This window comes from Podarcis raffonei, chromosome 4 (assembly GCF_027172205.1).
Source record: "Podarcis raffonei isolate rPodRaf1 chromosome 4, rPodRaf1.pri, whole genome shotgun sequence".
In the NCBI taxonomy this organism is placed as follows: Eukaryota; Metazoa; Chordata; class Lepidosauria; order Squamata; family Lacertidae; genus Podarcis; species Podarcis raffonei.
Window position 1 is genome coordinate 60552195 of NC_070605.1, and position 16543 is coordinate 60568737.

The 16543-nt window shown below is 41.6% G+C and overlaps 1 protein-coding gene across 3 annotated transcripts in view; it reads left to right on the forward strand.

Annotated features, from left to right (window-relative positions):
- Positions 1 to 16543, forward strand: part of SRPX (sushi repeat containing protein X-linked) — a 29721-nt gene continuing 13178 nt past the window's right edge. Inside the window, exons 1-2 of one of the 3 annotated variants that reach the window (XM_053386939.1) lie at positions 1 to 175; positions 14266 to 14325. In XM_053386939.1, coding sequence (XP_053242914.1) covers positions 103 to 175; positions 14266 to 14325 — 133 coding nt within the window. In that variant the 5' untranslated portion in view covers positions 1 to 102. Of the gene's footprint in view, positions 176 to 12919; positions 13698 to 14265; positions 14326 to 16543 lie in introns of those variants that run through there. The other 2 variants (XM_053386942.1, XM_053386943.1) reach the window with 2 other exon arrangements.

A 16543-nucleotide genomic window follows, 5' to 3' on the forward strand; every position in this document is an offset into this window, starting at 1 on the left:
GCCTGCTCGCCGCCCCTCCCCGAGCCGCCCGCTTGCTCCCGGCTCTCGCGTCGGCCGGCAGCCTTGCAGTGGGAGCCGAAGGGGCGCCAGGGCGAGGGCAACATGCGGAGCCCCTCCGTATGCTTGGCTGCTCTCCTGCTGGCGGTGGGCGCGCGCTTCAGCCTCGCGTACCAAGGTAAGGGGGCTCAGGAGAGGGGGCGGAAACCGAGGAGGGGGGCGGCGGGGATGCATTCGGGACCGCGCGGGGAAGGCGGCGCCTCCGAGTCGGCGGAAGGCGCCTTCGAGGAAAGAGACGCCGCTGCTTAGTCTTCGGCTGCAGCAACCTGGCCGAAAGTTACGCCCAAGGTGGGAAAGCGGCGGCCGACCCTTGTGAGGGACGCTCCGAAATAAGAATATAGTGTGCTCGTCGTGTGGGTTTGCAATTCTTTTGCATGAGAATTTCCTTTCAGAAACAGAGCTTCTAGTAGTCTTGGGGCGTCAGTTGTTGAAGGCTGCTTGGGGGGGGGAGACTTTAAAAGTCTGCGCGGGTTGACTCCCCAGCCGGTGCTAATCTTTCGGGCCAAAGCAGAGGCAACGGCGGTCTCGTCTACGTAAGTGTTCCACACAAACCTGATAACTTGTAAATGCACCTAACACCTGTGTGTAATTAAGAGTTGGCTGCAGTCTTATTCTGCACGTGAATGGACCGAGTTATACATACGTGTATAGGAATAATGAATGGCTGGCAAACGCTTCAGTTAGCCTTGTCTCCACCACTACATACAAAGTACTGGCACACAGTTTAAATGTGATGCCTGGCATGGAAATAGTACCAGAGCCCCTTACAGGTGGCATCACATCAAAGTCAAGTTGCTGTGCCTGCCTGAGAAGTGTTCTCACACTGGCATGGCATACTCCCCGATGGACCTGAAGACCCAGTTTAGACTTCCTGCTCACATGGATCATCTGCAGTATATATTTTTAAAAGATTGTCTGATGTCATGTACAGTTGGTTATAGTGCGGTGCTGATAACACCAAGGTTACAGGTTCAATCCTGGTAAGAGACAGCTTCATATTCCTGCAGTGCTCGGGGTTGGGATACATTGAGCCTCAGGGTCCCTTGCAACTGTGATTCTATGATATTAGCCAGGTCATACCAAAAACTGAATCCTGTGTGTGGTAGTGAATGCATGCAACAAGCTCACCATGGTTCGAGTGCCAAAATATAGCTGTTTTCTGTGGCTCTGTAAATAAAACCTGATCATTAGCCTTTAGTCAGGATAGTTCCAGCCTGCTGATCCTGCGTGCTAAAGGCAGGGTCCTTTGGGCTAGATGTTGTTTTATGGTTTGTTAACTGGATTGTAGGCTATGTTCAAATCCCTGTCAAGTGACAGCCTCCCTGTGTGGCCCAGGGAAAGTCTTCAGCCTCAGTTCTGTAAAATGGGAATTCTACTGATTTACCTCACAGGGCAAAACTAAACTATATAGTTTTAAAAGCAAAACATCAAAGAAAACCATAAGCATTGATGATGCAAGAAGGAGCAAGATAAAACTATAAAATGCTTTTCTTGTTAAAAGTGCTAATTAGAGTATATTAGGTCCTTTGATCATGATGGGTTGTGGGTACCCAGTGTACTATATTTGGCTTTCTACTAGTCTACCCAAGGGGGCTTCTGCTTGTGTTTAAATGTATGTTGGTTGTTGACATAGGACTATGCTGAATAATCTCATGAACAAATTAGTTTGTTGCCATCTCTCTTTCTGGAATAGTTTATAAGAGCAGAGGATGCGTATATACTGTATGAGGAGGACCCTAGCATTTTTCACTAGTGTTGGACACTGTTGAGAATTGGCTGTTTTTAATGGCAGTACAGTGCTGGGAGAGGCTGGCAAGATGACACAGGGTCTTCTAATTTACAGGAGCATAGTATTATGTGTTTTACACATGAATGCAAAATAATAGTTTTACACCCCCCTTTTAATTATGTTGTATTTGTAGATAGGCATTTTTATTGTATGTTCATTAGCCACTGGGAAAAATGCATTTGTTTTATTTATTTTACGATATAATCTCCATATCAGTGCAGTTTATAGCTTATGAAAAATGTAAAACAGTGGCCAATAAAACAGCATCATATATACACAATAATACAATAGCCTAAAACACCCATGTACAGCAGTTAAGATGCAGTCATGTTTTATCATCCAATTGCTTGCTGCAATAAAAAAGTCTTTATAAGAGCATAACTGGGAAGGAGAGTGCCGCAGCATGGTCACAAAAGACTATATTGTGTTCCTTCTTTTCATCAATCAAATGTTAGATAAAGATGGGATTTGGAGTAATGCTCTCTATAGTGTAGGGAAGCTTCCATGGGAGAAGATGCTTCTTGAGGTAGTCTGGCCCAGGTTAGTTTATGGCTTTCAAGGCTAGAACCAGCACCTTGAATTGCTCCAACAAGCTGAAAGCTAATAACGTTCTTTAGATACCAGTGCTGTGTGCTTCCATTTGCTTATTCTTGGTAACAAGTAGACTTATGAGTTCTGAACTAAGCTAACTGAAGTTTGCAAACAGTCTTCAAGGGCAGCACCAAACAGAGCACCTTCCATAGGGTGGCAATTTCCGTGGATAGCTCACCATTCTGTAGCACTGGCCTCAGCTGGCATATCAAACTGAGGGAGTGAAAAGCACTGTTGCCTTTGGTTCCAGGAGGAAAAGCCAGGTTGAGGAGTATGTTCAACCTGCTCATCTTATGATTCAGAGGAAGTGCAAGTCCATTTAACCGTAAAGGGAATCACAAACTTGCAAACTAATCAGACTCAACTTGATAGCGCTATCTCATCTAGATTCAACTTTGGTTTGCTCACCCTCATCAATTGATGATTGCTAATCCCAGGCAGCCATTTATGACAGGGCTAGGGAACCTGTGGCCCTCCAGATGTTGTTGGGCTCCAATTCTCATCATCTCTGTTCACTGGCCGTGCTGGCTGAGGTTATGACCAGGCTCCCCATACTTATTCTGTGACTTTTACCACCTCATCTGGTTTTGTCAAAACAGGATAAATAAAGCATAGTGTCATTCGCATACTGGTGACACTTCCTTCCAAACCTCTTAATGACTTCTTTGAGCAGTTTGATGTGCCTTCCCATTTGGCAAACACATTTACTCTAATTTATTAGCATGGAAATCTGCACGCTTCCCTTTTCCGTTTTCAAGACAGAAAGGATATTTGTTCAAGGTAAAGCCATGGGTTTGGGTTTTTTTTTTTTAATTCTGAGACTGGTTTAAAATATCTGCTTCTGAGGATGATTTTAAATGAATAAGAGCATTATTTGTCATTTGCCAAAAAGTTGCTAATTTTTCCTGCCACCACTTAGGTTTTGCCTTAAGTTCATTTGTGGAATTTTGTCAATTACTGTTTTTATGCATAAAGGTAAAGGTACCCCTGACCATTAGGTCCAGTTGCAGATGACTCTGGCGTTGCGGCGTTCATCTCGCTCTACAGGCCGAGGAGCTGGTGTTTGTCCTCAGACAGCTTCTGGGTCATGTGGCCAGCATAACTAAGCCCCTTCTGGCAAAACCAGAGCAGCACACGGAAATGCCGTTTACCTTCCCACCAGAGCGGTACCTATTTATCTACTTGCACTTGATGTGCTTTCGAACTGCAGGAGCTGGGACCAAGCAACGAGAGCTCACCCCGTTGCAGGGATTTGAACCGCCGACCTTCTGATCAGCAAGCCCTAGGCTCTGTGGTTTAAACCATAGTGTGCTAAATTGCCTTGTGTGGGGGCACTTGAGCACGCATTGCGTGATTAGAACAAAATCTTCTTGTGGTGGGAAAAGAGTGACAGTGTGAATCCATTCTCCAGGGACTACTGTCATTTTACCGATACTTGCTTTACTTCCAAATCTAACAGTTCCAAATGCTTTAAAAAGCAACCCAATGCCAAATGTGTGTGAGATTGTGCAATTTTGAAGTTACTAAGTGCATGCAACCCCCTCCCACCTTTAAAAAGCTGTTGAGCATGCTTAATGGATGAGCATTGCATCATTTGGGCCTGCAAGCATACTTTGCATAAGTAACAGTTGCCCACCGGGAGTCATAAAGTTAGTGAATTGTGTTTGTAAGCAAGGTTTGAATTTATTTTTGTTGGTGCAATTCAGCTAACATTGCCAATGCAAAAATGCTGGAAGACAGATTTGCACTGTTTCATAACTGAACCTATTTATTTATTTATTTAAATTTATGTTCCATCCCTTCCAGAGATCTAAACACAATAGTATTTGATACAATGATTGTTAACCTAACATGCAATAAAGTTCTGTCTGACTAAATTGTATTTACTTATAACTGACTGATCACTGTACTGTATACGAATGGATACTTTTTTGCTACATGAAGTTGCTTCAGAGTTTGGCTTTCTGGATAAGGTTATTGAAAAAAATCCAGCAGAAACACTAGAACTCTGTTGCCGTTGGCTGTTCCTTAGTATCATTAAGGTCCACTTTTTGCAGTCTAAAAAGCTGCTATTCTGGTGTTAAAACTACCTTCCCCAAACTTCAAAATGTTGGGAACAGCAAATGGAATAGAAACAATTGCCTTTTCTGGCCAAGGGCAGTTCACTTTGGCAATATTGCAGCTGCCCTGTTCCATATATTAAAAGTGCACCCCTTTTCTGTTCTCCAAAAAGCAGCTCAGGCATTCTTTCCATATTGCTGTGCTATCACTCATCTACTCACTTAGGAGCAATTGCTAATTGTCTTGAACAAACAGATGTGACTAGTCGTATCTCTGAGAAACAGTGAAGCATACATAGTGTTTTGTGCGATTATTGAGCTAATTTGGTCAATCAAGAAAACCACTGATTCTGAGAATTGGTAAAGCTCCTGCATAGTGTCAACTAGCTTGTGATTTGTGGGAGTTGGACTTGTGTGTGTGTGTGTGTGTGTGTGTGTGTGTGTATCCACTAACCTAAATCTGAGGTTGGCTTCTGCTGAGGCTTCAACTCTTTCCCCTATCCCATGCCTCATCTGAAGGCTTTGTTTTCTACAGGGGTAGGGGGCTTGACTTTTTAGTGTGTCATTGCTCATTTAGAAGTAACTTATCCTATACACGCTTATTGAACTTAGGGGAAGTTTTGAATAGGCACTCTGTTAACTCGATGTACATTGCCAATGCAACTGTTGTTGCTGCATGTCTTTCTTAAGCTAAAGTGGAAAAAGCTTGTTGGGGATCACTACAGAAATAGCTCCAGGCCCCAAAGAGCATATGGTGGGAAAAAGGAGTTCCCTTTCTTGTGTCATGTAAGATTAGTGCTGTTGATGGTGAGATTGCTATACAATTTATGCCATGAGGCGGAATGTGATGCTAAATTTGCTTCAGTTCCTCGATTTGAATTGCATCAGCTGAAGTTCACTTCAAATGGCAAAGGACCAAGTTTGCAGAATTCCAACATGTGTTGAACAGCACATGTGTAACTGCCATTGCCAGTCAGCTAGCTCTGTTTTGATCTTGCTGAGTTTTGAAGTTTTTTTGTTCCTTTTATAGTGAAAATCACACACATGGTTCACATAACTGGAATTCTCAAATTACTGTGTGCTCAATCTTTTGTACCATCAGTGAGCTTGGGTTTTTGTTGGATATGCCTTTTTAAAGTTGGAAGTGGTCCTGTGTTAGAAAATACTACATCTGAGCCCAATTCCTATAAATTCTACTGGTCCCATATTAACCTTCAAATTATCCTCAAATACTCTACAAGGATACTTGTTGCTACTTAGGCAAACATTAGCAATACATTTGTTGCTCTTTGGGTGATCTTTTGTTGTTTTTGTTTACTAGAAAATTTCTAAAACTTGAAATGTTGGTACTTTCAGTAGTCCGTTTATGTAGTTTAAATAAATAATGACTCATAGTGACGGTCCATGCATTTTGGGGATGAAAGCTCCATACCCATTTACCTGTGAGCAATCTCAATTGAACTGAGTGAGATTTGCTTCTGAGTAAACATGTATATAGCACTGTTAGGCCTGTTAAATATCACCATATTCAAAACCTTCCAGTTGCCCAAATAGCTGCTTAGAAAATGACACTGCTGCCAAATTAGGTCAAATTTATGGTGACCTTATATTCTGTTTTGATAACCATGACCAACTCTGGGATTTCATGTTTCTCATGTGTGAACACACCTTTTCCCACCTTAACAGCTTGGTTACTAAGACCAATACCTTATAAGTGGAATGGTTTACAACGATTCACTATGAAATTTAGTATGAAATTTAGTATTCAAAGCTTGCTTTGCAATAGAAATGGTTTATGTGAATTTGTTGGCCATTGTTTAGAAGTTTGATTTTTTTTGTTTTTAAGGGATGATGAAATTATTTTATTCAACCAGAATGCATAACTGCGTTCTAGTTTAGGAAGAAGGTATGTCTTCTTTATAGGAAAGGGAGGAAGAACAATGCTTATTTAACTCCTCTCTTGGGCTCATTTTGGGGGTTAATTACTGGAAAGAACCACTGAAACACACAACTTCAGAACAACATTGCAGTTCTGTATACTGTTTTATGTATTTTTCCACACTTCATCAGTTGTACTGAGGGATTTACTGAAAAGCCTGGCAAAACTTTGGCCAGTGTGGTATGGCAAAGCATGAGTTACTGTTAGTCAGCCTGTCTCTTCTCTCACTTACCACAAAGGTTTACCCTCCTGGGAACTGTGGTTCAGGCTGGCAGTTCTGAGGTGCAATTTGTCCATCTTTTTGCCACTGACTTTCCAATTCTGATGAGAAATTGTCTTCTGTGTCAGAACTAGGTTCAAAATATAAGACTTCTTTGGAAATGAGACACTAGGCTCTGAGCTCCAAATTATGTTGCAGAGAGAGAGAGAGAGAGTTCACTTTTCAAAATGTATTTTAGGAGTGCTTTACACTTTTCCTTCACAGATATTTGAAGTAGTGTGGTGGTTAAGACTGTGAGGGGAGCAAGGACATCCTCTGTTTAAGGCTCACCTAAGCTATGATGCAAACAAGAAAATGTTCACACAGCTTAGTCAAACTATGGAACTCATTACCCCAGGAGGCAGTGATGGCCACCAACTAGGATGGCTTCAAAATAAGATGAGACATATTCATGAAGGAGAGGGCAATCAATGGCTACAAGCCATGTTGGCTGTGCTCTGCCTCTACAGTTGGAGGCAGTAGTACTTCCAAATAACAATTGCTACAAACCACAGGAGGGGTGATTCTTCTTGTGCTCATGTTCTGCCCCCTAGTTTCCCGCAGGCATCTTGCTAGCCACTGTGAGAACAGTATGATGAGTCCTTTGGCCCGATCCTGCAGGCTGTTTTTATATTCCTAAGTCTCGTGCCACTTTAAAGCTAACCGTTTTATTATGGTATGAGCTATGGACTAGAATCCATCAGATGGTATGAAGCGGTCTTCTAAATAGCAGGTATCTATGTAGATTAGTATATAGGGGGAAATACACAGAATAAGATGAGAGGGGAAATGAAATACAAAAAAGGGCAGACTGACAATTATAGTAAAGGTTAAATAATTGTGCTGTTATGCATGCCCACTGCTGAGCAATTATATATAGACCTTGGGCCAAGCTATCAGCTTATTCTTAGGTAGCACCAGGTTGGGTGTTTAGTTGTTTAGTCGTGTCCGACTCTTCATGACCCCATGGACCAGAGCACGCCAGGCACTTCTGTCTTCCACTGCCTCCTGCAGTTTGGTCAAACTCATGCTGGTAGCTTCAAGAACACTATCCAGCCATCTCGACCTCTGTCGTCCCCTTCTCCTTGTGCCCTCCATCTTTCCCAACATCAGGGGCTTTTCCAGGGAGTCTTCTCTTCTCATGAGGTGGCCAAAGTATTGGAGCCTCAGCTTCACGATCTGTCCTTCCAGTGAGCAATCAGGGCTGATTTCCTTAAGAATGGATACGTTTGATCTTCTTGCAGTCCATGGGACTCTCAAGAGTCTCCTCCAGCACCATAATTCAAAAGCATCAATTCTTCGGCGATCAGCCTTCTTTATGGTCCAGCTTTCACTTCCATACATCACTACTGGGAAAACCATAGCTTTTACTATACGGACCTTTGTTGGCAAGTTGATGTCTCTACTTTTTAAGATGCTGTCTAGGTTTGTCATTGCTTTTCTCCCAAGAAGCAGGCGTCTTTTAATTTTGTGGCTGCTGTCACCATCTGCAGTGATCATGGAGCCCAAGAAAGTAAAATCTCTCACTGCCACCATTTCTTCCCCTTCTATTTGCCAGGAGGTGATGGGACCAGTGGCCATAATCTTTGGTTTTTTTGATGTTGAGTTTCAGACCATATTTTCCGCTCTCCTCTTTCACCCTCAATAAAAGGTTAGGTTAGAGTACCAGGTTAGGTAGTACTAGGTTAATGGTTTAAAATGCTTATAGCTAGAAGTTATTTCCACTACAGCTCCCGCCATATATACTTTTGCCACCTCTCTTGCATCTTATTGGGCTTCTTCTTTCTCCTCTGTGCCTTTCCCAAAGCCCTTGACTGAGTTCTTGAAGATCTCCTCCTTGTAGCTTTCCTGACTTGGGACATTTGGCAGCATTTGCTTTCTCCAAGCCTTTTGTGTTCCACTGCATAATATATGCAGTTAGATTACAACCCGCATTTTCCACATATGCAGGCTTTTGTGCTCAGTACAGGACTGGGTGGTGTCCAAAATGTAGTATTTTCTTGTTGGTTGTGTTTCAGTTGAAGCATTTGGCACCATAGTCACGACTTTGGAATTCTTTTAGAAAAATGGAAAAGAAGCATAAAAGCTTCGTAAACAAAATAAAAAGGAATTATTATCAGATAACTTTTGCCATCTTGCTTGCTGTATGTAATGGCTGTGTTTACATGCCATGTTAAACCATAATGCTTAACAAATGAATGTCATGGCCCCAGACCAGATCTCAGAGACAGAGTTCTATGGCAGCTGCACTTCTAAAATAAAGATAGTGCACCCCATGTGGGTCTGGGCACCAAATCTTCCTCTGAAGAGACACCTCTGCCACCAGAGTCTCATGGCTGGTCTACAGAGTCCTCACAGGTCAAGAGAGCCCTGAGAAGATATCCCCACAGTTGGAAGCCCCTTTGTGGCAAAGGAGCCAATGGCTACATCAGAAGGCACCAGCTCTTTCACTAGCCAGGAGGCAGCACTCAGTGATTGCTCAGACAGTATCTCCAGGACCTAGCTGAGATAACATAGATGGCTAAAGGGGCAAATGTGTCTTTGCCTTTGCATCCCATTAACTTTTGACCTCCCCTTGCTTGGGCCACTGCTGCTCCTTGGTGATCATGTTGCTGAACAGTCCCTGCTTTGCTCCTTCTGCTCTCCTGGCCACGCTGTGCTATAAGGGCAGCAAACTACAAGCACTGGCTTGTTATGTTCTGAACTGCTTGTTTGTTGCTCCCAAGCTAAACATAAGTGTTCTAATAATAGAATAATAGAGTTCAACCCCCTGCAAAGCAAAAGTCTCAACTATAAAGCTTCCATGACAAATGGCCAGACAACCTCTGCTTAAAAACCTCCATGGAAGGATATCAAGGGCTTCCATTCCACTATTGAACAGCTCTTATTATCATAAAGTTCTTCCTGGTGTTTAGTCAGAATCTCCTTTATTGTAACTTGAATCCATTGGGTTCTAGTCTCAGGCACAGGAGAAAACAAGCTTGCTCCATCTTCCATGTGACAGCTCTTCAGAAGTACCGTTACAAATTGCCTCAAAGCAGGTACATTTTTAATACCATTTTTTCATTTGAAAGTATATAAAAAACCAGCAGTGTATTGTTGCATGATGCATTATAGTACATCAAGGCTTTGAATGGGGGATGGTGAAAAATAATGAAAAGCAGATATCCATGAAAACAGCTGAATGTGAATTGCCACTCTTTGGTAAAGCAGAAATATCAGTGAAGGGGACATGGAATGTTTTGTACATCTAATACTAATTGTTTCTTCTGTTCCTAATCTTCTAAAGATGTATTTTGAAATAGCCTGACTTCAAATGCTGCATAAATGGATTGCTGTTCCAAATGTTTCATTGAATAAATGGCTAATTCTGAACAATGCACATTTTCCATTTGCATTCTCAAAAGCAGATTTTCAGCCTACTGTGTGCCAGATTGTTAAAAATAGATTTGGAATAATTTCTCATGGAGAAATAATGACAAAGTCTAGCATATGATTTGGGAGATTTCTTTGAGAGCCATAATAAATACTATTGGCTTAATTTCACCCTTTTGTTGGCAGTAGCACACCTGTAGCTGGGTCGTATTCCTTCTAGCCCCATGGTCCGTCCACAAACTGCTATATTTTTACAACACTGAAACATAAAATAAGGAAGGCTCTTTCCAAAGTTTTGTATCTTTGCTTCATAGTTCTTCACAAAGTTCATTGTACAGTATGGCGGGTAGTGCTCAAAACATTAGAGTCTTGTGCTTCTTCAGTGGGACTCATGGCTATCTAGGAGTTGGCAAAGCTGATGACTTCATAGGGACTCTTTTCCTAGTCACAGAGGAGGAATATATTCTGCAGGTGGTCAGTACAATCTGCACAGGGGCAGGAATAAGCTAGTGTTTAGGTCTCTGGAGCTCCCTAAGAATGAACAAATTGTCTTGGCCCAAGGTCTATGTATAATTGCCCCATAGTGGGCATGCACAACAGTAGCAGACACTCTGTGTTGCATAGCTCTAGCATCTTATTACAGTCATACCTCGGGATAAAGACGCTTCAGGTTGTGCGCTTTCAGGTTGCGCTCCACAGCGACCCGGAAGTAACGGAGCGTGTTACTTCTGGGTTTCGCCGCTTGCACATGCGCAGACGGTCAAAATGATGTCACACGCATGCATGGAAACGGCAAAACGCGACCTGCACATGTGCAAACGTGCTGTCGTGTCTTACGTTCTGTTTGGGATGCGAACGGGGCTCCAGAACGAATCCCGTTCGCATTCCAAGGTGCCACTGTATTGGCGTGTGCATGTTTCTGAACAGTGAAGTTCCATCTACAACTTGTGTGGCTAAAATGGAGCTTGCCTCCATTATTCCTGTTCCTAGAGTAACAGCTTCTCATATTCGTACATGCTACATGCCAAGATTTTGTACATATGTACCCCTGGTGATTGAGATCAAGCAGATTTGTAGACCCTTATCCCAATGATGCAATTTTATTAACTTGCAGTGGCCTGGACACAATGATGGGCTAAATGAATCCAACTTAAGTCCATTGATTTCAATGGGTCTACTCTGAATGACGGACACTGGATATATCCCATTGTATATTTGTAATCAACATTTCCCATGAAGCCTGATAAGAATGGTGGTTTCCTGTAACTGAAAATGATATCCTCCCGGGATATTGATTGATCACTCATCCTCCCACCCCAAACTATTTTGAGGTAATTAATTGCCTGTTATTCTGTTCTGCACTACAATTGCAGCTTAATTTTGTCAGCTTGAGAGGTGTATTCCATCTGTAGGATTTCTCTTGAAAACAAGTTGAAGTATGTAATTTCAAAAACAGTGGGATCATTCTGAAAAACACCCTGACAGAGCAAACTAAATTATTTGCAGCCCCCAAGAATTTTCCTCACATGGAACTAACTCTCTTATGTGCTTTTAATAACTACACCTGCATGGACTGGAGCATGGTGAAATTTATGGTGCATGCATGGCTTAGGGGCTGACAGTTTAGGGGTGGGAAACTTGTTGCCCTCCAGATGTTGTTAGACTCCTGTTCCCTGCCACCATAGCCATTTTTCCAGGGATGATGGGAGTTGTTGTCTAGCAACATCTGAAGGGGCCGCAAATTAATCTCTGGCTTAATCCTGTGCAGGGCTACTCAAAAGTAAGCCCACTTTGAGTTCAGTGGAGTTTACTTTCTGGTAAGCAAGTATAGAATTGCAGCCTTAGTGCTCCATGAAAGTTAGCAGAATGTTCCATTAAAAATTAATAAGGGGTTTTAAATGTTCTTGGCATTTTCTGAAAATAACCACTGAAAGAACTAACTCTTCAAATATTGCCCACCAGTCTGCTGCTTTTACATGAGGCATCTTTGAGGAGCACTCAGTCTAATTCTCTGATTTTTTTTGAAAGAATACATTTTGTTGACACTTTTCTTGAGCTGAACATTGAGACCAGAACCCCAGAATTCTGCCAAATAGCGCACAACAAAGCATGAAAAGCATTCCTTTAGTAACATCTTCAAAGCCTTTAGAGACTGCTATTTAAATCTTACATAGCTCAGCAGTGCTTTAAAATTCTACTAAGTTTAGTGTTTTCTACCATGGAGCTGTTGACATGCCAACATGTCTGCCGACATCAGCAGTTTTAAAGAAAGTAACAAGAGTAGAATACTGGGAAAACTGTACTAGCAAAAGTGGGAGTGGGGGTGGTAAAGGAAATTGATTCTGTCCATGAGGAAGATCAAGCCTACTATAATAGTCTGTTTTTGGCACAATGATGTGGGTTATGACCTCTTAAAAAGATAAAGGAATATTGTGTTCTGAAGTGTCAGAATTTTCTGCACAATTATACAGTTGTTAACTCATTTGTTGCATATGATAACAGAATCCTTCCTTTAAGCTACAATTTGCTTGTAACATAAATGCTATTTTGTGGCATTCAAACTACATTGTGGCTATTACTTTGAAAACGTGATTCCTCATCCCTTCAAACACACAGAGGTGTCAATTGTGATTATGAGTGCTCTTTGAAATGTGGTTACTTGAATACCGTGAGCCTGTGATTTCACTGGTGGTGAGTGATATTTCCCCTCTTTGCGTGCTTGTACCAGTCTGTGAACTTTTTCATAATCACTTTTAATAGTAGTAGTAGTAGTAGTAGTAGTAGTAGTAGTAGTAGTAGTAGTAATAAGTATGTCCTAGGGCCATAGATGTTAAAAAACCCACATAACCACAATGCTTTAGTGAATGATGTGTGGATGATAAAAAGAAGGGCTGCACAGCCAATCACAGACTGAGTTATAATAATCCCAGCTTGTTTGAATTTTACTCTTCTGCAGGGGACCAGCTATATCTATTCTATTAAAATGCAAAATAAAAGAGGAGACAAACGTTTAACGAGGCTTATAAATGTTTGAGGTGCTATATGGTCATCTCTTTTATTTTATTCATACTTCATTCAGCATTTCTTTAGATAGGATTATTGTACCTTACTGTGTGTTGCATATTCTTCTTGTGATTAATAAAGTACTTGTGCAGTTCCTCAGATTTTCTCTAGGATTAGCTTATATATTTTTGGTGGGTGGATTCCTCTGTGTAAAGTAGCTGGTTCTAAACACACTGCTGCATGCAATAATCTCCACAAGCTGACTTGCCAAAGGGATAAGTTGGTGTTATTAGCCCATCCACTCCTGTCAAAACAGGTGCCTGGCTCTGTTGAAGGTGATTGTGCCAGTCATCTGTTCCATGAGTTGCATGGAGTGACCCAGTTCCATCAAGGGTCTCCATTATAGTCTCACCTGGTGCATATGGGAGGATTTCATTTTATTTTTACCCCAGTGCATCACTCTGCTTGGACATACAGGGACGAATCCTAAAAGGATTGCCTGCAGTTGCCGAATAAAAGTGAAATATATGCCTCTGTAGTGTTGTGATGAAAGTTTATTTTATTTCAATTAACACAAATATAACCATGTCTGGTAGAACGTTGTGATGCTCCAGGTCCACCCAGGTAAGCCTCTTTTTTTTTACAGTCTTTATATTCAGTAGTTAAATAAAATGCTATTTTGACTGGCCAGAATAGCATTAAGGTAGAATGGATGTAATGGCATTTTAGCTGCATTGGCTGTGCTGAATAGCTGTGATTAAGCTCAGTCACATATGTATCTGGAATGGTAGTTACATCTGTATTCTGCCTCTGCAGCTGTTTGCTAGGATGGCTGATGCATCCACTTGTATCTTTTGAACCATCTTATAGTGAAATATCTCTTGAGACTTGCGTAAGATCTTAATTTGTGATGGAAGTTCCTTACAAGATGAATTGTAGCCTTCCTTGACTCAATATATATTGGGAAACAATTAGACTTCATTCGGTTTTAAAATGTATATCTTTATCTATTTCACTATAAACTGATTTTGCTGCAAGTCTAATACACACGAAAGCTTACACAGTTTAACTTGCTCTAGGATGTTTGTTACATCCTAATTCTGCCTTCGCTCATCTCTGCAAGAGCTTTCCTTACGCTTTTCAAGGATGTTGTTTCCTTGCTTGCTGCAGTTGTTTTTCTTTTTTATTGTAGGATCGGGATACTCACCGCTAGAAGATGATGAAGACGTGTATGCACACAATAGATATAAAGGTGAATGATTTGCTTATATACTAATGAGGATCACCCATTGCCAAGAAAGCTTTTTTATCCCTTTTCTGCTTGGAGCATGAAGCCTTAGGGTATGTCTGTGCCAGCCAGATTTTTTTGCACGGTTTATTTATTCTGTGAATATCTGTGAATGCCCTATCATGATTTGAACTCCAGTGCTACATTGCTGTGGTTTTGTTTGTTTCAAATCCATGAAAATATGTGTATTTACATCATTAATAACCTTATGCAAAATATTCAAACTGGTTTGAATATTTTGCACCCCCAAAATAATGATTGTGCACAAATCATGTATGATGTTCCTTCCTTTCAGATAATCTTTACTGTCCCATCTTACTCATGCCTGCTTATTTAGCAATCTTACAGCTATATTCGCAAGTTCATTGTCCCTGGTTCTGATTTTGTAGAGCAATGCATAAGATGAGTCTGACATGTAGGTGCAAAAATCTGGTAACCCTTCTTCCAAAGGAAAGAAATGGAGTTGGGGGGGACCCACAGTTACTATAAACGTGATATAAACCACATGGCTTACAAGTTGGATATATGGAGAGAGGTAGGAATGTTAAGCTGCCATGGAGATGTGCTGACATAGTCACAGCCTTGGAATTGCCATACTTCATGTGTGTTTGAATTTTCTGTACTTGTTGCTGTTGAACTGCAGAGAATGGTAGAAGCACTACTCATGGGTTCTCTTTTTTCCCCCCCAAGGAAAAGTTTTTAATTATCTGACATCAGTTTTTGGAGATGAAGCAGATAGTTCATGTTAATTAAAAATAAGCTGCTTTCTTCTTTCATGCACCATAGCATCAAAATTAAAAGTTGCCTGTGATCTCTACCTGATTGATGATACTGTACTGAGTATTTTCCATAGCTTTTCAATATTATCAGTTCCTCCCCGCCCCCCCCAAAAAGTATGCTAATTATGAACCAGGCAATCCTAAGAATTCACAGGTAATCTCATAACCTTTATTAAGAGGATAGTGTTTGCAGCCTTTCTAAGCAAATCAATTACTGGTGACAACTGAAAGTGAAATGGGAATGCATATTTTTGGATAGAGCAATAACTTTTTTTATATACAATGGCATACTTAGATATTATTTGAAATGAAGCAACCTTCTTATGACTGAGTGCTTCTCCGACATTGATTATGTTTCATACATTTGTAATTACCCATGTTGAAGGGAAGTAATTAGAGAGCTAGTGAGTTTTCTGTGTGTTTACTTTTGTGTAAAGGGTAAAGGTAAAGGGACCCCTGACCATTAGGTCCAGTCGTAGACAACTCTGGGGTTGCGGCACTCATCTCACTTTACTGGCCGAGAGAGCCGGCATACAGCTTCCGGGTCATGTGACCAGCATGACTAAGCCGCTTCTGGTGAACCAGAGCAGCACACAGAAATGCCGTTTACCTTCCCGCCGGTGTGGTACCTATTTATCTACTTGCACTTCGACATGCTTTCGAACTGCTAGGTTGGCAGGAGCAGGGACCGAGCAACGGGAGCTCACCCCGTCACGGGGATTCGAACCGCCAACCTTCTGATCGGCAGGCCCTAGGCTCTGTGGTTTAACCCACAGCACCACCCGCATACCTTTGTGTACTTCAGCATAAACAGGATTATTCAATCCACACCACTATCTATCTGTCTCAGCACACCTAACCTTATTTATCCTTAAATCTATTGAATTGCACCTGTGTTTTGCTGTCTGAACTTTGGCTAATAGGGTTACCCATTCTGTGCAATACAGACTCAAAATCTGATGGTGTAATAAAGCTATAGGAGTGCTCAGGGTAGAATGTGGAATCCCAAAGAACAGAAGCTGGTAACATAAAAAGTAGACCTCAGAGCTTAAAATTTTGAAAGAATGGCAATTGGAACCTTCATGTAGATGGTGCCCATAACTATGTTCATAACAAAGAACCATGCTAGTAATTGCCACTTGCTTCATAAACAAAAGCCACCACATATCCTATGAGCTGAGATCACAATTTAGCAACACAGTGGATTAGGAGGCAAACATATTGTTGCATGACATCTCCACAACTAGGGTAAGAAGAAAGAATCTTATTTGCAAGATGGGTAGTCTTGTGTGGTAATCCCCAATCCTTGCTGTGTTGTGGGTGGGCTCTATTGTGGGTGGAGGCACTATGGCAGTGGCACCAGTGCTGCAGTGGTGTCTGTCATCATGTAGTTCAAAGCTAAG